General features: G+C 38.7%; 5 protein-coding genes across 8 annotated transcripts; 2 read left to right on the plus strand and 3 right to left on the minus strand.

The window, feature by feature from the left end:
- Window positions 1-470: 470 nt before the first annotated feature.
- LOC104809994 (MAR-binding filament-like protein 1) lies at window positions 471-5,243 on the minus strand. 3 transcript variants are annotated; one of them, XM_010536144.2, is made up of 5 exons: window positions 4,821-5,243; window positions 3,501-3,874; window positions 1,402-3,349; window positions 1,090-1,296; window positions 471-992 (listed from the first exon to the last, which is right to left on the minus strand). In XM_010536144.2, the coding sequence occupies exons 2-5, from the start codon at window positions 3,818-3,820 to the stop codon at window positions 672-674; spliced, it is 2,796 nt and encodes a 931-aa protein (XP_010534446.1). In that variant the 5' UTR covers window positions 3,821-3,874; window positions 4,821-5,243; the 3' UTR covers window positions 471-671. The 3 variants fall into 3 exon arrangements, with proteins under 3 accessions (XP_010534446.1, XP_010534445.1, XP_010534447.1); XM_010536143.2 differs by having other exon boundaries at window positions 4,817-5,243; XM_010536145.2 differs by lacking the exon at window positions 4,821-5,243 and adding an exon at window positions 4,366-4,555.
- Window positions 5,244-6,436: 1,193 nt separating this feature from the next.
- On the plus strand, window positions 6,437-11,048 carry LOC104809995 (macrophage erythroblast attacher). The gene is made up of 8 exons (XM_010536147.2): window positions 6,437-6,858; window positions 7,357-7,551; window positions 7,797-7,919; window positions 8,189-8,383; window positions 8,801-8,934; window positions 9,262-9,448; window positions 9,597-10,130; window positions 11,034-11,048. The coding sequence occupies exons 1-7, from the start codon at window positions 6,532-6,534 to the stop codon at window positions 9,696-9,698; spliced, it is 1,263 nt and encodes a 420-aa protein (XP_010534449.1). The 5' UTR covers window positions 6,437-6,531; the 3' UTR covers window positions 9,699-10,130; window positions 11,034-11,048.
- On the plus strand, window positions 9,705-10,906 carry LOC104810168 (macrophage erythroblast attacher-like). The gene is made up of 3 exons (XM_010536364.1): window positions 9,705-9,819; window positions 10,131-10,351; window positions 10,500-10,906. The coding sequence occupies exons 1-3, from the start codon at window positions 9,705-9,707 to the stop codon at window positions 10,599-10,601; spliced, it is 438 nt and encodes a 145-aa protein (XP_010534666.1). The 3' UTR covers window positions 10,602-10,906.
- Window positions 11,049-11,055: 7 nt separating the features above from the next.
- LOC104809996 (histone-lysine N-methyltransferase setd3) lies at window positions 11,056-16,830 on the minus strand. Of its 2 annotated transcripts, none has more exons than XM_010536148.2 (15): window positions 16,593-16,828; window positions 15,975-16,084; window positions 15,524-15,587; window positions 15,322-15,432; window positions 15,128-15,187; window positions 14,847-14,954; window positions 14,104-14,176; window positions 13,880-13,920; window positions 13,710-13,790; window positions 13,527-13,562; window positions 12,980-13,063; window positions 12,705-12,832; window positions 12,107-12,195; window positions 11,875-12,023; window positions 11,056-11,309 (listed from the first exon to the last, which is right to left on the minus strand). In XM_010536148.2, exons 1-15 carry the CDS (start codon window positions 16,707-16,709, stop codon window positions 11,121-11,123), a joined length of 1,440 nt encoding a protein of 479 aa, XP_010534450.1. In that variant the 5' UTR covers window positions 16,710-16,828; the 3' UTR covers window positions 11,056-11,120. The 2 variants fall into 2 exon arrangements, with proteins under 2 accessions (XP_010534450.1, XP_010534451.1); XM_010536149.1 differs by having other exon boundaries at window positions 11,231-11,309; window positions 11,828-12,023; window positions 16,593-16,830.
- A 4,079-nt stretch (window positions 16,831-20,909) lies between these two features.
- On the minus strand, window positions 20,910-23,052 carry LOC104810169. Its single transcript, XM_010536365.1, has 3 exons — window positions 23,048-23,052; window positions 21,629-22,970; window positions 20,910-21,554 (listed from the first exon to the last, which is right to left on the minus strand). Exons 1-3 carry the CDS (start codon window positions 23,050-23,052, stop codon window positions 20,910-20,912), a joined length of 1,992 nt encoding a protein of 663 aa, XP_010534667.1.
- Between the last annotated feature and the right edge of the window lie 1,908 nt (window positions 23,053-24,960).

A 24,960-nucleotide genomic window follows, 5' to 3' on the forward strand; every position in this document is an offset into this window, starting at 1 on the left:
AATTACTAATACATTGAACTTGTAATTTCCTATTTTCCAATCCATAAACATTCCTCGCTCTTTTTTCCCTCTAAAGAGAATAAAAGATTGTTTATTTATTAACGATTACAACAACAACAAAAATATTATTTATTAAATTTGTGAAATCTCCCCTATAAATCAAGGGTTTTTTTTATGCAGTTTTGCAATATAGAAACATATTTTGCCTTTGTGAATAGGATATTTTTTGTGACAATGTAAAAAGATGATAATAATTCATTAGATTCATTATATATATATATATATATATATTCAATTTTTATATCAGATTTGTTAGGATACAATTACTTTTAAAATTTCTTTATTTATTTTTCTATTCAAACGTATTGATTTTTTATTCTAAATTTTTTTATATCCATTAGTCTTATATAAAATTCAATTTGAATATAGTTATGTATTATTTAGTTAGAATATGAAAAACTGAACACAAATGACCACCCCTAATCCCATTTCATACCAAATGAGCATATAGAGTAGATTCATAGCAAATGACTGTGAATGAACAATCTAAAAGGGAAAAGAGGAATATAATCAGAAACTAAGAGAAACCCAAATCCAAAAGACCAAACCATACTATGAACAAAACAGAAAAAAAAAGAAGCCTATACCCCTTTTGTGTGTTCCAATTTTGGTCATTCGACCAAGAAATCCTTGGAGAAATCAGGGCTCGAGATCAGAAGGTCGAAACGCTTGTTCCCGAGCGTGTCTTTCAGTATCGTTATCTGACCTTCCTTGATCAGAACCTCCTCGTCCAAAGCCTCGACCTTCCTCCTCATCATTTCGTTCTCCGAGTTCAAAAGCATGTTCCTCTCGCTGCTCTGCTTCAGCTCTGTCCATATCCGATCTCTCTCTTCAGACACTCTCTGTAATAAGGCTCTCACGCCCGCGAGCTCTTTGTTTGTTTCCTGCAGACCCATCTCGAGCTGCCTTATGTTCTCTTCCTTCTTCAGCATCTGTTCATTGTCAAACAAGAGGGCAATGAGCTGCAAGATAAATCCATGGAGTATGTGTATATGATGGCTTCTATTTTCGGTATCCTCGTTCCATTACCTGAAGCTTGAGGTCTTTCAATTCGTGGGTATTGACAGAGAGGTTGTCTAAGGTGGCTTGAACTTCAGATCGCAGAATCTCATTTCCCCTTACAGATGATGCGAGTTCTCCTTGAAGCTGTTCGAGTTCTTGTTCCCTCGAATACAGTTTCTCCCTTAACAGACTTGTAACCAGAGTTTCTGCTCTCAGTTCGGCTTGCAAGGCTTCCTATATGAAATGAATCAGCTAGAAAACTTAGCGAAAGATAATGTAATTATGTCAAGCAAAACAGAATATGGAAGACCGCTTAATTAGATAATCTCGAAAACTCACCTCCCGGGATTGGTTGTTTAGATCCTGAGGTCTATCCAAATCTGAGCAAGATGGTTCAGATTTTGAGGCAACCAAATTGGATTTCTCGTGCAACAGAACAGACACTGTCTGCAAATTCCTTCTCAGATTTTCGGTTCCTCGCCTTATACCGTGGACTTTCAGTTCAGACTCAACCATAAACTGTTCAGCCAAGCCGTTGCTAATCGATTGCATGTCTTGATAGGTTTCTGGAAATTGAGATAATCTCCCTTTGATGAACTTCAGTAACGTGAAACACAGGTGGGTGCCCTCGTTTAACATTGCCAATCCTTGATCTTGCAGGTAGCAGACACGCATCTTCATCTCATTGTCTAGCTTCACCATCGAAATGCCAGTTTCTTCTCCGTTTCCTTTTAACCGATTCAGCAGACAGATATTCTCGTGGCGGAGAGAATCAGCTTCGACTTTCGTAGATTCTAACTCTTTTCTTAGTGAAAATTCAACCCCTGTCAACCTTATTTGCTCCATCTGCAATCTCTTGACCGACTGATCAAATTTCTCAGACGGGTGCTTCTTATTGTGTTCAGAGAGACTATTCCGTAGTCCTTCGATTGTTTTCTCTTGCTCTTTGCATGTCCTCAGGAATCTTGTAACGGATTTGTGTAAATCCCTGCATTCTTTATCCTTCTCTCCAAAGTTTCTTCTCAAACAATGAAGATCTTCTGCTGTCCCTTCATAACTCTCTTGTAATTTTGACAGGCTCTGCTTGAGATAAGAGTTTTCTTCATGCAAATCCTCAGCTTTTGTCGTTAACTCCTTAGCTTTTCCATCCAAATACGTCATCAGACCCGTGTTTTCTGTTTCCTTTTCATGGAAAGTTGATACTTCTCTCTGGAGTGAGACATTTTGCTCAGCAAGCTCTCGAACACGCTCTCGGAGCCTCTTCTCTTCCAGCTGATATTTTTCGAGTTTGAAAGCCCAGTCACTTGACCTTCTATCTAACTCTTTCTCCAGTCCTGCCTGCAACTCATTCTTCTCTCTTTCTAGTCTATGTATATGCAAGTCCAGTTCGGTCTTCGCAAGTCTGATTTCCTCCCTGGCAGAAGTCCTTTCCCCCAGTTGAGACCGCAAAAGATCTGAAACTTCAAATGCCAAGCCTACCCTCTCCTCTTCCAGATTTCTAAGAGACTCAACCAAATATGAAACATCGCAATTTGAAAAGGACCTCTGCTGCTCCAGTTCTTCAGAAAGATACTTCATTCTCTTCTCAGCCTCTTCATATCTCCTTCTTAACTCGATATCAGCATCCTCTTCAGCTCCAGTATAGTTTGAGCCCCCATATCTGTTCTTACCATGTAAACAATTTTGTTGGTGACCTAAGAGATCATCTCCATGATCCTCATTCACCGGGTCAAGATTTCCTACAATCTGAACCGTTTTCATGGCAGTGACATCTGAGTTTGAATCAAAGGTTTTACCTTGGGATCCACCATAGATATCTTGAATTGTGATAGGTTCATGATTTAATGCCTTCGACTTGTGAGTTTGAGAGAGTCTCTCGATCACACTTCTCGCAAGTGCACGAGGGGATTCATGCCCAAATCCGTTGTCCACCAAATCACTAGAAGGGAAATGAAGGCGGGTTCCTTTAGCTTCTCTAAATGAGCGAGATTTCTGTTTGTCTTTGACACTGTCTGATGGTGATATAGGGACCACGCAATGACCCCGTGGGGGAAGCCTCCTGCCTTTACTGTTTCCAGAGATGCTACTATGCGAAGAACTGCTCTTTTGCTTGCTCCTCTCTAGATGCTCTTCTCCATCAATGTAACGGTCCACAACTTTATTCGAGACGTTACTAGAACAAGATGAAGAGCTTCCAGATGAATCATGTGGAAACTTGCCCTCGTACTTGTGATTATATTCTGGCTCAAACTGCCTTTCTCTATAACATCGTTCTGGAGTAAGGCACCTAGCACATAGAAATGAATTACCAATGCATTATTTCTTGTCTCATCGGTATGGAAACATTACGATAGAAAAATTGATTTTTAAATACCATTGAAACAATGAGATCCATCCAATCAAAAACTATCTTACTACAATGAAGGCTATAAAATTACCGAGATGAATGATTGCGTTGACGATGGTGGCTGTTGGTAGTACTACAAGGTGATTGCCTGAGATCATTTGAGGAAGTTTCTCCAAAACCATCAACAAGAAAAGCTGCCGAGGACAATGAAAGACTTCGTCTAAGAGCTGGACCACCAGATACTTCCTTCTGGGACTTGGGAAAACCCCCCTTTTGATCACCACTTTGATTTCTCATCCTATTTCCCGATGCTTTCTCCCGCTGATCTTGTTTATCAGAAGCTGGCCGAGGAACAGCATTGTTGCTGGTTCCATTACCATATGAAGATTTAAAAAAGAAGAGCTTCTTCATAGGCGTATCTCCAACGAGAAATGCTAGCTGGAAAAGGGTCCTACCTCACTGCAGCTGCAATCAAAATATATAAAGCAAATTATTAGAAAGAAAAAAGAACGGACAGAAACAATGGAAAACTGGTCTTTGCCCTAGTCACGAAAAAGTTTTTCTTCGTCATAAAAAATAGGTATAAGGTACAAACAGCTCAAGCAATGGGCACAAACGTGATTGATTCACACTGGCAAAACCCAATAGAAAACATGGAGGGATGAGACACTAATTATGATGCAGAGAATCTCGAACGGAAAAGCATATGGTTCTTTGTTTATAAAAACAGCTCCCCAAGTACAAGAAAGCTCATTTCAAGTAAGAAAATGAAATGAGCAGTGCAATCTGATCAGGAAGTTCCCCAACCCGAATCAAAGAACCTCAATCACACGAAATCGAAGCACGAAAACAACAAGCTTTATACAGAATCATACTTGCAACCCAAGAATCTTAAACCATAAAAAAAGTGACAAACAGAATGACTTGAAAAAGAGATAGTAGACCATATACAGTACAATGATTTCTTCAGGGAAGTGTTTCATGTGAAAGACCAGAGCCAAATGAAGAAGAACAGAGAGCAATGAGCGTATTGAATCGATTCGAACTAACAATTAGCAAAATAAAATAACCCATTAAACAAAGGCAATGATACTCAATGTGGATCTTCGAATCAAGGATTGATGAAGAGAAACTGGTTAAATAATGGAACAAGATCGATATGACCATCAATATTAAAATAGAATGTCAGTGCTTCCGATTCAGTCGTATTAAAATTAAAGCACAAACCCAGTCCTGAGTAAAATACCAAACTACCCTTGTCATCTTCGATTCGCATAAACCCTAGAGAGCAAGAACCGGAGATTATCAAATCATATCCTAACTGGGTTACTGATTCTGCGGGATCGAGGTACGGATCAAATCATTCGAGGAGGAAAAGGTGAAGAAGAAACGTGCAGCGAAACTTACGAACATTCAGAAACTGGAAAAAGTTTTCTGTGCAAGGAACTCCAGTCTTCTTTGTCCTTTCTCTCGCTTTCTTCGATTTTCTCGCCAACCAAACAGCCCAGCAAGAGGGAGAATATCCCCACTTCGAACAGTCCCAAAACCAGGAAAAAAAAAATACCACGACCAATTTCTTGCTCGGAATATACCGCAAAAAGTCAAATATTTCGTTTTCGAAATTCAAAAAATAGGATCCAGGATTTATGAACTTGCCATAAACAGAGATTTTGTGGATCGAAATTAGAGAAGCTCTAAATTTCAAATGAGGAAGAAAACGAAACCGAAAAATTGACACTTAAAAGCGGATACTAACGGCGTCAGTTGACGGCGATTTGATGTAACGGATAGTTCTTCGTGAGAAGTAGAGGCGGCAGAGGCTCCGTCGACGGCGGACAAAGACGAAGCGACAAAACGGCTTTGTTTTCTTTTGGTGGTATAGTGCGTAAATAGAGTCGAAGTTTAGGGGTATTTATGGAATTACAGTCGTAACTTTTTAAATCTTTTCCCTTGCGCGGATAGAGCGGTCAGTTTCATGTTTATGCAAAAGCAGTAATGTGGACCCAATTATTATAATTTGTTCCCTAATCCATCGTATTTTACCCAACTTGGGGAAAAAATTAGTTAAAGTTTAGGAAAATAATATATGGTATGAGCATTCATACTATTTACTTGAATATATTTCCACAAATATATATATATATATATATATATATATATATATATATAACTCAATAAATTTGTTATTGGTTTGGTTTTAATTCTCGCATTTCGAACCATGTAAAATGAATATAGTTTGGTTCCATTTGAATGACAATTTGTCAGCTCGTATAGTATTTAAACCATATTTATATCCATTTAAATGTTGATATAATTTTACCAATTTAACGTCGAAAAATTATCTAACCCAAAACTAAATAGAATTTAATATTTAGTTCAATTCGGTATTTATTATTGGTTTTAACCAAACGAAAAACACAAAAAATTAAGATAGAACACCATTGGTCCACCTCTGTATAAATATACAAAAAAAAAAATATTGTAGTTATAATCTCTGTGTGGATTTGTTTTTGTTTTTATTCTATTCAATAAGTTTTAGAAAATCAATACATCTTCCATTTTTGTTGGGCATTTCGAAATATCTTTTAAGTTCCCATGATATTTTAGAAGTATTTAAAATAAAATAAATCATGACAAATGATTAAAAGATACAAGAAATGGAAATAAAACACTTTCTTCAATTTCAATTTTTTTTATACCAATGAAATGAATAGTTAGTAATATCACACCGCCATAATTGTAATAAAACAATCTTTCACTTTAATATACATTTATATTTTGGCAAAGTGAATTTTAGGAGTTCCACGTGAAGATAGAGAAATAAGTAAGGAAGCCTAATTAAGTAATTAGTAGAAGTGCCTTTAGTTCCCTCAAATAAAAACAAAAACAAAAACAAAAATAAAAATAAAAATTAAAATAAAAATAAAAACAAAAACAAAAACAAAAACAAAAACAAAAACAAAAACGGCGTCGTTGAGGGCCAGACCAGACGGCGTCGTTTAAGAGTGGAGCCTTGCCTTCGATCTCTCTAATCTTCCACGAGCCGCAGCCCGCAGGCGAAATCTCACAGTTCCTTGCGTGCTTTTCTTTCTCTGTCTCTAGTTGCTTCTCCGATTATCTCGATGATGGAAATCGATCCAGTTCCCAATGGAAACGCAAACGCCGAAACGGACGGAACCACCGCCACCTCCGCGGCGATCGCTCCGCCTCCGGCTCGGTCGTCGAGGTTGAGTCAGCTTACGGAATCGCTGAAGCTGGAGCACCAGCTCCTCCGCGTCCCTTTCGAGCATTACAAGAAGATGATCCGAGCCAAACACCGAGCATTCGAGAAGGAGGTCTCCTCAGTCGTTTCTGGCGTCGGCGATTTGACTGATTCCGATTGGTCCAAGGACGATACGGTTCTGCACCTTACGAGCCTTGTCTCGCGATTGCAAGGCCTCAAAAGAAAGGTAATTCTTCTCTTCCGTGAAAATAAAATGATTTTGATTTGTTTCGATGTTGGATTGATGGATATCCAGGAAAAAGATTTTTTATGAATTGTGTGATTAAGGGAAGGTTGTGAGTCTGTTAGATGATCGGCCACGATTGTTGGTTATCTGATTGCTGGATTTGATTGGATAATTTTTCAAATTGGGACGAGGAAATCCAATATAATCGATCATAGATCATGACAAATGCAATCCCCGAAATTATTTCTTATTTTCTTACGCCTGAGAGATAAAAATTCAATTGATGTGATAGGGATGAATATTTTGAATATATGATTCTTAATCAATCAGGTCAAACTGGGTAAAGGACCTTTACTAGTTCAGTTCTTGGGTAAATTGGAGATTCATGAAGTCTAAGAAAAGAGGATTTGGGTTTGGTTATTTGCACGATTCATGTGTTCTTCTGAAGTTTTATTTTTCCTTATGTGGTTTTAATCCTCTGTATAAATTGTGTTTCAGTTGGAAGAAGGAAACAATGCAGAGAATTTGCAAGCCCAGAGATGTCGAGCTCGTATTGATCATTTGGATTCTGCAGATGCAGAGAATTTTTCTGAATGGAACAACACAAAGTTGAAGCGGATTCTTGTAGACTACATGCTGCGAATGTCGTATTTCGACACTGCTACAAAGCTCACAGAGAGTAGCAATATACAGGTAATTCTCGTTCTATTCTATCTTCTTGCTTTGACTGTGTAATGCTAGTTGGAGATTTTCTAAACCACTAATTACTCTGTTGACTTCGTGATTGTGCTATACTTCTGTGATTTCAACATCCGAAAATGATTATAGCATTTTCGGCTACCCCATTTTACCAGCAGTGAAGAATTGCCCAAAGACTTGTAAAAAAAGCCTGCAAAATGATGAGATATTCTGATTTATTGATCGTCTCATCTATTCAGGACCTCGTTGACATTGATATTTTTCAAGAAGCTAAAAAGGTGATCGACGCCCTTGAAAATAAAGAGGTAGCTCCTGCCTTGGCATGGTGTGCTGATAACAAATCGCGGTTGAAAAAGTCAAAGGTATGTTGTGATCATGCTTAACATTCCGTAATGGGTAAACTTTTCTTATTTCTTATGATAACCACAAGATTGCTGGAGGCAATTGCCAATCTGGCTCAATAAGGACATTATATCTGCTGTTCAAGGATTTGCATTGAATTTTTCATGTGGACTTTTGGCTTTTTGGCTCTTGATGTGATGTTAAGAAATGAAAACAAACTGAGGCCTGTTTCTTGTTTCACAGGGGACATCTTGTCACTACTAACAATTTTGGGTTCTTTTTATTACAGAGCAAATTTGAGTTCCAGCTAAGGCTGCAAGAATTCATAGAGCTGGTTCGGGCTGATTCAGCTGATAGCTATAAACACGCTATACAGTATGCACGAAAGTACTTGGCACCTTGGGGATCAACCCATATGAAAGAATTGCAACATGTGGTGGCCACTTTGGCTTTTAGAAGTAATACAGAGTGCATAAAATATAAGGCAAGTTTTTCTTCTGTCGACGGTAGCTCTACTTCATTATGTTTCTAAAATCAAGGTTTATTACAGAGTAAATTCTGATTTATTGAATGAAATATGTTTGCATAAAATATGTTTGCAGTCCTATCATGGATTGGCATTTGGATTACTTTTATATGGATTTATTGAATGGTTATTTTGTTTAAGATGGATAAAGAACTTGGCCAGAGTATGTTATCTCTTTGTACTTGCAGAGAGTTGACTAGATTGCACCATAATCCAGCGTTGTAGTTCTTGATAATCTTCGTGGCAGAACAAGTTTTGATACTCGCCTTTCTATTTTTGTGCAATCTGAAATGTTAATGGCTTGAAATGCTTGATTATTGAAAGGATCTCTTCGCCTATAAACTAATAATTTTTTTTTTCTGTTTTGGTTTTCAGTCATTGTTTGAACCGAAGCAGTGGGACTTTCTAGTCCTTCAGTTTAAACAAGAATTTTGCAAGTTATATGGCATGACACTGGAGCCTCTATTAAACATCTACTTACAAGCAGGCTTGTCCGCTCTGAAAACTCCGTATCCAGTTTTAACCTATATGGATTTGATGTTTTCACATCTCATCGGTGTTTCATTTAAACACCTAAAGTGTCTTAATCTGGTTGAAGAATTATTTTTAATAATGCCGCCGTAGTATTAATGAGTAGTTTGTCGTTAGATAATCACTTTACTTTCTGCATGCAATTGGGAATAAATGATTTATAGTCATTAGTAGCATACCCTACAGATTATTCAGTTTTAGCCATTGGCATCATGGGTACTAAACTGGAGAAACATCAGGGCATAGCTTCTGCACTAAATTCTGATTTCTTGTATTGGTTTGAGATTTACCTTGACCTGGTTTAGATTTTGTTATGAGGAAGATTGCACCAAGGAGGATCCTCTTTCACAAGAGAGCTTCCGGAATCTAGCTCTGCCTTTACCATATTCGAAGCAGCACCATTCAAAACTCGTTTGCTATATTTCTAGAGAGCTGATGGACACGGAGAATCCGCCACAGGTGCTGCCCAATGGTTATGTCTACAGCACCAAGGTTAGTAGTTCTGTTCTTGTATCAAATTTGCTTTTGTTTTGCATCATCCGTCTCATATACCCGGAAAAAAAAAAATTGAATATCTGGTTCTGGATTTTGGTGTTAGTTTGGGTAGCAATGACGGGTAATAATGCATCGTCATGTTCAGGCACTCAAGGAAATGGCCGAGAAGAACGGAGGGAAGATAACATGTCCGAGGACAGGTTACGTCTGCAACTACTCCGACCTAGTTAAGGCCTTTATATCGTGAGCTTGGATGCAGAAGAGGGTTGTCCAGGAGAGATCAAGCCCTTCACTGTTTGATCCTCCTGCCACTACGGAGGCCAGGTTAGTAGTGGGAAAATGGCTGACCGCTATTCGTTCTCGCCCAAGTCAGTAACACTACTTTGCCTCTGTGAATAAACATAAATTCGTAATCTCACATCATCTGTAGCAACTATTTCTTACCCCTTGTAAATTCATTTTTATTTCATGTGTTAGTAAATCTTTAATCAGCAACCATGGAATAACAATTTTAGTCCGAGTTCCAGTTCCTGGACTACAAAATTAGTTTCTCATACCCGACGGCTAGTGAAAGGGAACACGTTAAAGCCCATGCCCTCTTGTACAGCTTTTCAAGTTGGCACAACTGCTTGAGCAGATATTATATCTATTACATAACAGTAACCGTAGCTACGGGAAGGTATTGGTTTGAGATTTACCTTGACCTGGTTTAGATTTTGTTATGAGGAAGATTGCACCAAGGAGGATCCTCTTTCACAAGAGAGCTTCCGGAATCTAGCTCTGCCTTTACCATATTCGAAGCAGCACCATTCAAAACTCGTTTGCTATATTTCTAGAGAGCTGATGGACACGGAGAATCCGCCACAGGTGCTGCCCAATGGTTATGTCTACAGCACCAAGGTTAGTAGTTCTGTTCTTGTATCAAATTTGCTTTTGTTTTGCATCATCCGTCTCATATACCCGGAAAAAAAAAAATTGAATATCTGGTTCTGGATTTTGGTGTTAGTTTGGGTAGCAATGACGGGTAATAATGCATCGTCATGTTCAGGCACTCAAGGAAATGGCCGAGAAGAACGGAGGGAAGATAACATGTCCGAGGACAGGTTACGTCTGCAACTACTCCGACCTAGTTAAGGCCTTTATATCGTGAGCTTGGATGCAGAAGAGGGTTGTCCAGGAGAGATCAAGCCCTTCACTGTTTGATCCTCCTGCCACTACGGAGGCCAGGTTAGTAGTGGGAAAATGGCTGACCGCTATTCGTTCTCGCCCAAGTCAGTAACACTACTTTGCCTCTGTGAATAAACATAAATTCGTAATCTCACATCATCTGTAGCAACTATTTCTTACCCCTTGTAAATTCATTTTTATTTCATGTGTTAGTAAATCTTTAATCAGCAACCATGGAATAACAATTTTAGTCCGAGTTCCAGTTCCTGGACTACAAAATTAGTTTCTCATACCCGACGGCTAGTGAAAGGGAACACGTTAAAGCCCATGCCCTCTTGTACAGCTTTTCAAGTTGGCACAACTGCTTGAGCAGATATTATATCTATTACATAACAGTAACCGTAGCTACGGGAAGATCAGACAAAACCGGAAGAAAACGGAAAAAAAAAAAAAAAAAAAAAAAAAACAGGGTTTAGGGTTTTGCAGGCTTCTTTCTTCATGTTTACGAAAGATCGGTTATCAACGGGATTGGCAAGTTTACGGGCTGAGGCAACAGGGTGGTGCAATAATGACTGAGCCATGCGGCCGCAGACCTTAGAACACGAAGCTCACCCACAAGGAGATTCCGTGCCATCTGCCTTCTAACAGCAAATCTTCGCGAACTGTGATGCGGATCCGAAGCTTCCAAAGCCTGCAAAATGGAAGGTATCAGGTGTTTTAAGCCTGCAAAATGAAAGGTATCTGGCATGTAAAACACGTGATTAGGGGTCAAGTATTAGGCTACTCGACTTTAGTCTTGTTAGAGTCAAGTATTGTGGTGGCGGGAGAGTTTGGGTATCAGCGGATATCTGGTCGAAAAGGACAACTGCAAGGGGGTGAGCCGAGAGGGTCGGTCGAGATGAGGAAAAAGAGAGTCAAGGCGAGGAGAAGCGAATTGAAATCACGAAATCAGCAAAAAAAATCTCTGATGTCTGATATAAAAGAAAAAAGAAGGGGGGAAAAAATCCAAACGCTAATGTTCTAACCCTCGCCTCTTCGTCTCTCGCTCCTCGTGGCCCTCACCGCCTTTCTCTCGTATCTTGCCTTCTCTTCAGCTCGAGATATCCGCGTGTATAGGTTCTTGCCGTCGACAGACCCACACTTGTCTGACTGGTGGACAAGTACCCGAAATTTAAGTATTCGACTCGCGAGTCGGACGAGTACTCTTACCTCTATATAGTAAGATTTTCGATAAGACCCGAGCCCTCGATGTTTACCTCGATGGAAGAAGTGTGTTCCTCGATCAATTTGCTGATATGTGAGGATAAGAGCTGATGTGCTTGGAACTCTTTGCCACTGTCATTCAAGGGAAGCCGAGCAAGGCGGCCATCCTTTTGTGCGGCTTCCTTCGACAAATCGCTCAGCTCTGAAGAATCCAAACACCGTTATCATGATTACGCGATGTTAGAACTTCGATAAAAGCACGGGAGGATTCGGTATCATTGTTACCTTGAGGAGAGGTTAGACATAGAATACGAGCAAAGGCACGAAGAGATTGTGGAAGGCCCTTTCCTTTTCCTTTAGCAGATTTCACTTCCCTGCAAGAATCACCAAAAACTATAGAGTTCAAAAACAGCTCCTTCACTTCACAACACCGATGTCATTGTCTCCCCTGATACTTATCCGTTGTTCTGTCCGAAACCTACATCAACCGATTGCATTCTGATAGATCCCCGAGTAACCTATCGGGGTTAGGTTTCTTATATTTTGGGCTTAGGTTATTTTCCGTTTTTTTGCTTTGGGTTATTTTCTGACAGGGTCGGGATCTAACCCTAGGGTTTAGAGGAGTTTCTATCTGAGTAAGACTCTGGTTTATCGGGTGGCCGAGAAGCCGCTATGAGAGACTGAATTTTCATTTGAATAAATTATCAGAAGAGTTTTGAATGAAAAACGTACTTCGAATCAACGTTGAAGGATCCCCAAACTCTTCAAGTGCGGGAAAGCCATATCGATAACACAATTCTTATCTCCTTATCAGTGTTCATACATATTTTCTGGGAATTTGATGAGTGAAAATATAGAAAGCATGCATTAATAAATTACTGACTTGATAGTGAAAGCATCCCAAGAAGAGTGGAAGATGTTTTTCACACTCGGAGTTCGATGTCTCTGGAGAAGTTCCAGCTTCATTTCACGCAGTGGATCTCTGTTCTCTACTTCCATTTTGACTTGGACCTGTAAAATCACCAACACCGGCTCACGTTAAACACTGTAGAATATAATTTAATTTCCAGTTCAAAAATCATCAAAACATATATATATATATGTATATCTGAAATGTAGTTTAAGTATATGACTCAAATAATCAAAGAAAGACGGAACCTGGTCATGAATGTTGTAAGGAAGTGTAAATCCGAAATCCAACGACAGCGTTGCGTTTGAGAATCTCCCGTAGCTTATGAACACCTACATCCAATAAATTTGGCAGCATGAATCGAAATCTCGTCATATATTATGGTTCTGGCTAGTTTGTTTGTAGATGGAATATAAAACACGACCAGCAACCAATCAGAAGATACTGTTAGGATTCAGAACCCGAAACTCAGATTTACTTCAACAATCCGAAATCTGTATCGAACTCTGAACACGAAATGGATGATCTTGTTTTATGAGAGGATCATCCCAACTCTCATTCCCCAAACAAACCAAAACCTTTCTGAAAATGCTTCTCTAACCCACACTCGCCTGTATTTATAGCGAAAACTACGACCAAATCATTGCTGGAACTAACTAACTCACCAACACTAAACAGCCAAACAAACATGTAAACCTAACAAAAAACCTGTAAACACTTATCAGATGCACAAAACATGAATCTCTTGAGAAGCCTATCTTTTGAACATCGAGTTTTTTTGGTTAAATATCTTACCTCCTCACCGGGATTGTAGTTACGATCTGCTGTAACCTGAAAAGTTGAAACCAAAGTATCATATGAAAAGTATGTCTTCCGAGACTGTCCTAAAGCATGTTAGAATACAAAGAAAATGTCTCGGATGGATATTCCTAACATAGTATGTAACATGTTAGAATCAACAGAAAATGGTAAGCACACCTCTGATAATTGTTCATCTTCATCGTCCACAACTATTGATTCAGAAAATCCATCATGATTCATGAAGTCCGCAAAAGGAATCTGTTAGCTAGTCAGAAGATCTATTGTATCAGAAGCAAGTATTACAATAACTAAGCATAAGTAAATGCAAAACTCTATGAAAGCAATACCAAAGATATTCCCTTTGAGGTTTCCCATGCTCGAGATCCCACTGAAAGATCAAACAAGTTAGCCGAATTTGATATGCAGAAGTAATAGGGGAAGTAACCGTTATTTGCTTTAAGTAAACATAAGCTTGAATTACAATAAATGTCAGAGAAACGAGGACAAAAACACGAGGCATAAGCATATGGGACGATGTGAAAAAAAAAAACATATAGAGTAAATTTCTCACCTAAAGCATATGCATGCATAAAATCTTTCAAAGTTATGCTCTCATGCACTTCAGGAAGATGCCGTTGAAGAGCCTGAAAATATCAAATCATGTTTCTAGAACTCCATTTACCTACCAGGGTGTGAACAAAATTACAAAGGCTGGAAAATGCAGGGGAATGATTTGCATGTGACTTGGAACGGAATTTAGAATTACATAAGCTGGAAAAGGGTAAATACAGGGAAGAAATTTTTTTCTTCCAACAAGAGTGATTGTGCTCATTCAAAATCAATATCAACAGGTCTTTAAGATTTAGTCGTAGCATAAGATATTCACTTTTTCAACTGATGTAATATATACCCAGATAATTGCGTAAATCCCAACTTGTCTGTAAAATCTCATAGCCTGAGAGCATCATCATGCGGAAAACCCCTGTCAATATTTGGTTTTCATCTCCATGTCGTTCTTGTTTGTACACCACGAATACTGAATGACCCACAACTAAATGTTTCTATTACATATACATGCTGGACTCAAAAGGGTCAATTAAGTACAACCAAAAGACATGATAAAATATAGCCAGAGACTCTTATTTACATTACCAGATGAAGCTAATAATCAAGAGACAAAGAAAAGGCACGTGGAAAACAGAATCTCTCTCTCTAAATGCACATGGAAATCAGATATCTTTCGAACTGTGTTTGCCATAAAAAAATGCAGAGAGATGTAACGTTGCCCATCAGGATCCTGGTACAGGTACTTACATGTGCTACTGCTGAGAATTCCTTTTCTATCTGTGCTTTTTGTTTTGCCGTTTCCTTGTGGATTGTGCTACAATGGATCATGCCCAGCTCATCTTCACTCCAGAAAATCTAGAAAAAATAAGATAACTTGCGATATTATGCTGATTTTACTGGCTCACAAGGATTGTATCTTAAGATACAATACAACTGATACATTGTTTTAAATTTTCTGTACAGGTACTACGTCATTTTAATCAAGACGAAAACAGTTGAATGTTACAATAACAAGAGTTAACATCCACCGTGCTGTGCATATCTTCAGGCTGAGGAAGCCGAGTGATATAAGGAGCCCACCGAGAGTTCTGATTCAGAAACAACCATAGATATCGTCAAGTCATGCCTACTGAAGACTTTTATCATAAACATAAAAGATTGAGACTTTAGAATAGAGGAGAACTTAGATTTAACTGAGCTTATAATTTGTAGGTCAGCTTACTTGACCTTTTCTCTTCTCTATTATAATAACAGCTGCTAACTTCCCAATACTTCCAACTTCATCTATCAATGAACCTTTTACACATGGAGGCAGCTCATCTTGAGTTATTTGCTGAAAAATCAATGTAAAATAGAAAATAAAACAGTGTTATATATCTGAAATTTTCTTCATTTGAAAAAACAAAATCGATGTAAGAATGTACCGCATTGTAAGGGACTTTTAACAAGCAGTCTCCAGCAAGGATAACTTTTGAGGCAAACAGTGACCTGTTCAGAAGACAATATGATAAAAATTTGTTACATTATTTGGCAATGAAATGCAAACAAGAGATGCTGTTATATAAAAACCGTCACAACAGAAGACAACAACCTCTGTGTTTGCAAATGAAAATCAACAAAATTTCCGTAGCGGCAGAACATACACTAGCAAACTATTATCATATGGCTAAAAAACAAAGAATCAGCTCATGAAGGGAAAAAAAAAATAGACATCCAAAATTTTATACAATGTTTTGATTTGCCAGACGGCGATGCAGATCCGTGTTAAAGGGAACTTATAGATGATTCATACAAATAACTGCCGCATGGAACATCATTTGATAGTTAGATAGATAAAACTCTAATCCCATACCGGTTTGAGAAACAATCACCCACCTGCCGTAGGTGGATCTCCCTATAGAAAGCACATTTGAAATCTTGGCCCCCGAAATCTGTTCTAACCACGGCAAGAAATCACTGCATTCTTCATCCAAAGAGGATAACACCTAACATAAAGGAAGGAAAAGGTAAAAACACTATCGAAAAGCCGAAGTTCTGTACATTTAAAATGTGTTCATAAATCCACAATCTAGGCTACAGATTAAGCACTTAAGAGTTTGATCAGGTCTCCATAAAGAGAAGCAAACAAATCAGAGCAGTGCCAACCTTCAATATTAGCTTTATCGCAGTTCATATTTTCGTGTGTTTGCACATTTTCAACAAAAAACCCATCTCCGACATATCTCGTTATCGATCCTAAACACCGATTTAACCATCGAAAGTCTCTCTTTTTCTCAGCTTTTTCATCCACTTTCCTGGAAACCAACTAGAGCGAGCTCTAATCTATAACACATTACATGCTACCACAATCACCCTCGCACTACTCTTGTCCGAAGCGTCCAAAGGATTCCAAAAGTCTCACTTCGAATCAAGTTTCATACACTTTCGACGTCTTCCATTTTCTCGGAAACCAGATGGGGAAACGAAACTGAAGAACAGTCCTTGAATCCAAACCTTAGATTCGGGCACTGAAGAAAACTGGAGCTTGACGCCGAGACGCTTCCGGAATGAGCTACAAACGCAGCGCTGCTGAAACCCAAAGAGCTTCGCTGTCGGCGCGAACGATATCATCGCCGGAGATCTCGCAATTACGCCGTCGTTTTTCACTCCTCGACGGTGGAGGAGGAGGACCGCCGCAACTACACCACGGCGCGTGAAGAATACACAAATTAATAGACAAGTCCTCGCGGATCTCTTCTTTTTTCTGAAAGATAAATAAATACCTCAAGGTTAACCCCCATTATTTCCTCTTTCTTCGATATCACCCCATTAGTTTTCTTTTTATTAGAAATCACCCCAGTATTCCAATTTTTTTTTTGCACGTGTTCAATATGTTACTACGCAAAATACAGGGGGTTTTTTACCCAAATAACCCAGTTGGGTCGCATCTATTTCACCTGTACACCACCGAAAACATAACACATTTTTTTCCCCGTGAAAAGACGAAATTACGATATTTATCCGTTCGAAAACAACTTCGTTTTTACGACTTCGTAATTAAGTCTAGATATAGTTACAATTGATTCTAAAAAAAGTGGCAAAAAATCATATGTCTTATTTTAGTTGTATATCAGTTATATGTTAGTCGTAATAAGGTCGCAAAAAATAAAACGAAAAGGGTATTTCGGACTTTTCCAACCGAAAAGTGGGTTAAAATTGAAAAAAAAAATTGTTTATTCTCAGTGGTGTACACTGAAATACATGCGAACCAAATGGGTTATTTGGGTGATTTTACCAAATACACGTGCAATTAGAAATCGGGTGTCGCACCAATTTCAGCGATACACCTACAAAAAATCAAAAAAAAAATTTCAATTCTATACCATTTTTAGGTTTAAAAAGTCCGAAATAACCTTTCTTTCATATTTTTTACGACTTTATTACGACGGTTATATAACTAATATACAACTAAAAAAAGAGTATTTACAACCGTATAACAACTAAAGATCATGTAAACAATTAGATGTATTTTTTGTCACCTCATTTAGAATCAATTGCAACTGTATTTAGAATCAATTGCAACTGTATTTAGAATCAATTACGACTTTACAATTATAATTACACGGTTTCATTAAGGCTAATATAGTCTTTTCAAAAAAAATTAATGGGTTATAATTTTTCGGGTGTATCCGAGAAATGAGTGCAACGCCTTTGGTATATTTGAGTGATTTTACCCTGTTGGTTAATACAAATTCTACAATGTGAATGTTATGACACAAATGTTACTTTTATTCGGTATCACCCCAATATTTCGATCCGATTCTAATTAGTTGTCGTTTTAAAATATATTTTTTGTATTTTAATAGATATCGTTTTAGATTTTTAGTTGATTTTTAAAAACATTTTCCAGTTTTACCTTTAATTAAAAATACTCAATTTTATAAATTATTAATAAGAATATGATTGGGAAAATCCCATATTCCCCCACGAATTTGCCAAATTGTACCAATTTCCTACATCAAATTTTAATTTCACAAAAACCTACATGCAAATTCAAAATGTTCCAAATTCCCACACGAAATCGGTAAATTCGTTGCAATGTCCTACACATCACGAAACGACGTTAAACGTAACAAATTTCCGTTAAAATCTCAACTGACGTGGCCAGACACGAAACGACGTTACACGTGTATATGCCACGTGTTAAATCTAAAAACCAGAAAATCTGTAAAAAATTAAACCGGTTCGGTACATAATTAACCAATTAAATAATAAAAAAAAAACACACAGAGAAAAAAAAAACATAAAATCCCTAACCCTAAATCGACCCCTCTCTCAATCGGACCCTCACTTTCACTCTCACTCGCTAATTCCCCCAAATCCCCGACTCCACCGCGACCCCCCCTGCGAGGCCCTCTTCCGGCGCGATCCCCTCCGCCGGCGACGCCCTCTTCCGGCGCGACATCCTCCCCCGCGCTTCTTCCATCTCCGACAAAGAGATTCTTCATCGGTTCCCTGTGTCTCATCTCTCATCGACGACACCATTAATCATCGTCGGATCTCATTTCGGCGATACCCTCGGCCACCGCGAAACTCTCCTCCTCCGACCGTCGCCCTCTTTTTTCCGCCTCAGTTTCCCATTCTTCATCGGTAATCACATTTTTTTTCGTGAAATCGACATTTATCGATTTGTTCTTTCACTCTTAGCTTTTCTGTTTACTTCCCTGGTTTTGCTTGAATCTAGTTTTGTAGTTGATGGATTATGGTTTACAAGTTTCGGTTCCTTTCGATCATGTTTGATGGATTAGTTTTGTAGTTAGATCTATTTGTTAGATTGTGTTTTCTGATGGACTATTGTCGTTTTTGGGTTGATTGTGTTGATTGGGTTGATGGTGTTGTATTATATTGTATTATATTGTGTTGGTAGATGAGTTCAAAATCTGAGGCAACTTCTCAGTCGGGAAGTTCTAATTGGAAAAAAGGAGAAGCAAGGCCGCGACGAGGTGTTCCTACACAATGCGAGTGTGGATCTGCTATTACAAGATGGACCTCCAAAACTCACAATAACCCCGGAAGAGTTTTTTTTCGTTGTGCAAATCATGAGGTATAGATTGTTTTTGAGAAAATTTGTTTTCATTGGGCAGATGTGCATAACATTGTTCTTTTGATGTTGTTTTATAGGGAAATCCTTCGCACTTATTTAAATGGGTGGATGATGCTTTTATTGAAGCAATCGAGGATTTACATGGTGAACAACAAAAACAAGGTGCTGAGATTGAGTTGATCATTAAAAAGATGCAAGAAATGGAAGCAGAAAGGGAAGAGTTCGACGACAAGGTGAGAAGAAATGAAAGAGAGAAGCAAGATTTAGAAGCCCAGGTGAAACAAACCGAAAGAGAAAAGCAAGAGTTGGAAGCCAATATGGAAAAAACTGAAAGAGAAAAGAAAGAATTGGAAGACAAGATGGGAACAATTGAAACAGAGAAGAAGGATTTGGTATTGGAACTACAAGTCTCCAAATTGTTGGTGTTAGTGTTTGTTTTCATATCAGTTTGCATGTACTACTATGGTTTGTCTGTTTGAAGTTTCTTATGGGATTTGTTGGTAAATGTATTTTCTGGTTTGAACTACGTTAGGCAAGAAATTTCATATTTTGGGACTCTGTATTTCGTGTATAATATGGTTGGTTAGAAAAATTATTTTTTGATGTTTATGTGTATAAATATGAATGTAAAACAGATATAATTAGAACATAATATGGCCAAAATAATGTCGCACACGAAATCATCATCCGGGATAAAACATTTCATATCCAACAAAAAGGCATTACAATACATATGAGTTCATAAATGCCATACAACATATTGTCTTACATCCAAAATATTGTCTTACATCCAAAATAAAAGATCATTTAGTTTCTCATATTACCACATCAATAGCAACAAAAAAGAAGGATCATATTCTTCAACTTCAATCTCCTTGAACTTGTTTTCCTGATCTGGAAGACAAAGATTGAACATGTCTGTATAAATATAATTTGAATTTCTTGATAATAACGTAGAAAAAGTTTGATAGAAAAGATTGAACAAAAGAACAAAAAAAATGAATAATAACGTACCCAGACATGTCAGCTTGCCTAGGTACTGAAAATGGCTGTTGAGTAGTTGTTGTAGTCCCCATATTGCTTGGTACCATTCCGAGGAGACGACGACGTCTACTAGTGAGGGGAAGCCCGGATTGCATTGTCTGGCTAGATTGAGTGGGTATGGAAGCACCAGATGGTGCATTCCCGCCCGATCGTACATTGCTACTCGATGGTGCATTTGTGTCCGTTTCTGCATTGCTACTCGATGGTGCATTCATGCCCGTTTGTGCATGGCTATGGGCTGATCTTGGCTACAATAAAAAACAAAAAATGATAATATACTGTAATCGATTAATATAATCAGAAGAATACAACATACCTCAGATGGCCTTGGTTCATTCTTGCATGTTTTTGCATTATGGCCAGGTTGTTTGCAAATTCTACATCGGAAAACTCTTCCATGTCGAGTCATGTGACCACTCTTTGAGGCTGACTCATGAGGCTCCTTAATTCTTCTGTGTTTCTTTGGGCGTCCTGTCATTTGTATTGTCGTGGGGACACCAATTGGAGGTTTGCCTGATTTCATCCATGCCGGCTCACCATTTACGGGTAGGATATTACGCTGATATATTGCTTGCCATGTGGATTTCTTAATGTAATGCGACATATATCTGAAAAATGGAAAAAATAAGTTGTTAATGATCAACTATAATGCAAGGTATATGTAAAAATAAATGAACAGAAAATTACCTAGAAACGTCTTCTCGGTTGACTTTGATGACGGCTAAGGAATGTTGGCAAGGTATACCTCTCAATTGCCATCGCCGACAGCCACACGTTCTCGCAGACAAATCAACCGCATAACTTATCCCAAACTCAGCCACCTCATATTTCCCGTATCCACTCCGTATTATGTTACAATGACGGGATTTCTCACGCGACTTCTCTAAAACTTTCAAGATTCTTGGAGGGAAGTCGGTTTTGCACCTTTCTGCTTGAGTTGCACGTCGCGATATCCGCCGTATTATACTCCTTCGAATTTCTTCAAGCATGTCAATCATGGGAAGACTACGTGCTTCTTTTATGGACTCGTTGAAGCTCTCTGATAAATTGTTGTTAACGTCATGACATTTCGTCTCAGGATTGAAAAATGCGCGACACCATTTCTTCGGTTTTGCCCTCATAAAACCATCATAAGCCAATGGGTTATACACTCGGATATCACGCACATATTGATGAAACTCACTTTCAAGGTAGCTCTTGGCCGCCTTCCAGAAAAGAAGTTTAAGCTCGAGGTCCTTGAATTGTTTCTTCCAGTTCACAAAAACATGTCTTGTACACATCCTATGTTCAACCAAAGGTAACTCTGATTCGATGGTATTCATCAAACCCTGTTCAAAGTTACACAATTAATATGTTATTGTTAATTAATATTTATAAAACCAAGTTAAAGAGTTATTCATACCTTCTGCTTGTCGGACAATATCGTCAAATTTTGTCCCTCGCCCAAATCTAAATCTAGTCTCAATTTTCTCACAAACCACGTCCAATTGTCGGTATCCTCGATACGTACAACGGCCCATGCAATAGGGTAAATACCATCATTTGCATCTCTACCAACTGCAGATAGAAGTTCTCCCTTAAAGTCCCACTTCAAGAAACATCCATCTAATCCGATAACCGGACGACAATGTCTTTTCCAAGAATCACGTAGGACTTCGAAGCAAACATAGAATCTGTGAAACACTTCTTGACCCGGAGTTGGTTTTGTTCCAATTTCAGTACTCGTATTGGGGTTTGAACGCTGCAGCTCTAACTCATAGTCCCACAGTTTTCGAAATTGAACTTCTTGATCTTCACGCACAATTTTCAAGGCCAAACTTCGAGCCTTAAAACACTTGCTCATTGAGACAGTCAAATTTTTATCCCGCTGTATGTCATCCTGCATCTTTTTGGCTGTATAACTTGGATCTGACCTTATCTTCTCAGCGTACATTGTGGCTATTTGCCTCATCGTTAACATATTTGCATATTTCTCCGGAGTATGGTTGTGATCGTCTTTGTAGACCTTGATCATCCATTTGTTGATTGGGTCTTCAACCGAACAATAAACCCTCCATGGACAGCCCACATTACAACACACTGCGGCTAATTTTGTTCGGTCCCACCTCGATAACTTGACAAAATTTTCCCATTCTTCATCTGTTCCTTCAGGTGTCGTTGGAATAAATTCATCACTGTCTGCATAATCCTCACTCGAATTCATCTCTTCATTCTCAACAACATCATCTTCAACAACAACATGAACCTCTTCAACGAAATCATCATCACTGCTTTCATACTCAGGAAATTCATCCATATAATCAGAAGAATTATCATAATCATACTCAGCAGTATGATCGTCGCCTTCAAAATCATCATCATCAGCACTGTCATAATCACCTACACTCTCGTCATCATTCCTTTCTGTAGGTGCCTTAACTGGAGTTGGAGGAGATAAATGGTGGTCTACGTATACATCTAACTCTCCACACAACGCTGCCATTTCACACATAAGATGAATTGCTTTGTCCCCATGTCCTTCATACACATGTCTCTTCTCATCCAAACTCTCATGTGGTAATTTAAACCACATTTCTCTGATTGCACCACTTATCTTACGAGATTTCACGAAATCTTCAAGAAAAAACCAAGACATAACATCCATATCCACCATAACACCTTTCTCCACAATTCCATCCAAGTAACAGCATTTTCCATCTATTTCGTGCATAAATCCAGTCATATAAAAGTTGATTTTACACCAACTACAAAATTAACACAATTATTACTATCTACTAATCAAATCGAACCACTCAAATCAACAACGGAATTGGTAACTTACCTCATTTTCTCAGTCCACTAATGGTTCAGAGTTTCTTCAGTCAACAAATTCCAAACCCGATAAACTATAAACCAAAACAGACATCATTAATAACACAAAATCCAAATTTCTTCCACCAAAAATCGCCAATCCCTAAACACAAACCCATAACGCAGAATCACACAAAAACTTATACAGAAAACAGTAAGGCAATATCGATACCTGGAGATGAGAGCGTTCGAGCGGAGGACAATCGGTGTACAATCGCGGGGAGGAGATTACCGCGTGGGGGGCTATCAGGGGGTTGTTTCGCCGAGACAACTCTCGGGGAAGAGATTGTCGGACAGGGAGAGGGAAGAATGTCGGGGGGAGGGGATCGCGCCGGGGGAGTCACAAGAAGGGGATCGCGCCGGGGGGAGAGGATATACGAGGGCCTCGTCGGGGGAGGGGATCGCGTCGGGGGAGTCACAGGGGAGGATGTCGCGCCGGAAGAGGGCCTCGCCGTGGGAGGGGATCGCACCGGAAGAGGGTGTCGCCCGGGGAGGGGATCGCGCCGGAAGAGGGCGTCGCCGGCGGAGGGGATCGCACCGGAAGAGGGCCTCGTCGGGGGAGTCGCGGTGGAGTTAGGGATTTGGGGGAATTGACGAGTGAGAGTGAGGGTCCGATTGAAAGAGGGGTCGATTTAGGGTTAGGGATTTTAAGTTTTTTTTTTCTTTGTGTGTTTTTTTATTATTTAATTGGTTAATTATGTACCGAACCGGTTTAATGCGCCGGAAGAGGGCGTCGCCGGCGGAGGGGATCGCGCCGGAAGAGGGCCTCGCCAGGGGAGTCGCGGTGGAGTTAGGGATTTGGGGGAATTGGCGAGTGAGAGTGAGGGTCCGATTGAGAGAGGGGTCGATTTAGGGTTAGAGATTTTAAGTTTTTTTTTCTTTGTGTGTTTTTTTTATTATTTAATTGGTTAATTATGTACCGAACCGGTTTAATTTTTTACAGATTTTCTGGTTTTTAGATTTAACACGTGGCATATACACGTGTACATTATTTCCGACGTGTCTGGCCACGTCAGTTGAGATTTTAACGGAAATTTGTTACGTTTAACGTCGTTTCGTGATGTGTAGGACATTGCAACGAATTTACCGATTTCGTGTGGGAATTTGGAACATTTTGAATTTGCATGTAGGTTTTTGTGAAATTAAAATTTCATGTAGGAAATTGGTACAATTTGGCAAATTCGTGGGGCAATATGGGATTTTCCCAAAAATTTTGCAATTTTTTGCTCTCTAAATACCTTCCACACCAAAAAAAAAATTGTTTTTTCCACTTCTATATCTAGGGTATCAATTTAGATCCGAAATTCGAAATTTAGTCGGATCCAACCCAAAAAATACCAGACTTTTGGTCTAAGTTATGAGACTCGAAATAAATCAAACTTTCAGGTCGGACTCAAATCGACTTTGAGTCCGATTAGAATCGGTTCGAAAATCCGATAATTTTTTTAAATTTTTTAATAAAAAAAATTTACAAAAGATTTTAAACGATCGGTCCGACTCGACCCAGCCCGAGTCGATCTAAATCTAAAATCTATCGAGTCGGGTTTCAGGTTAAATTATATAAACTTTGACCAAGTGTCGATTCGGACCGGATCAATTTGATGTAGGAAATTGGTACAATTTGGCAAATTCGTGGGGGAATATGGGATTTTCCCAATATGATTTAATGAAGACACATGTGACTTTTTAATATATTTTTTTAACTGCGAAAAATTTTAAAAATAAATACAACTACATGTTTATAAATACGAAAACAAAAAGACAGGAGAAAAAGTAGTGGTTATAAAAAAAATGAGCTCGTAGAATTATAAATTCAAAATGAAATTAATTTACAAACCAAACATAAAGTGTATAATCCAAATTTCAATAACCAATCTAACAATA

The sequence above is a fragment of the Tarenaya hassleriana genome, unplaced genomic scaffold (assembly GCF_000463585.1).
Source record: "Tarenaya hassleriana unplaced genomic scaffold, ASM46358v1 Cleome17, whole genome shotgun sequence".
NCBI classification, from domain to species: Eukaryota; Viridiplantae; Streptophyta; class Magnoliopsida; order Brassicales; family Cleomaceae; genus Tarenaya; species Tarenaya hassleriana.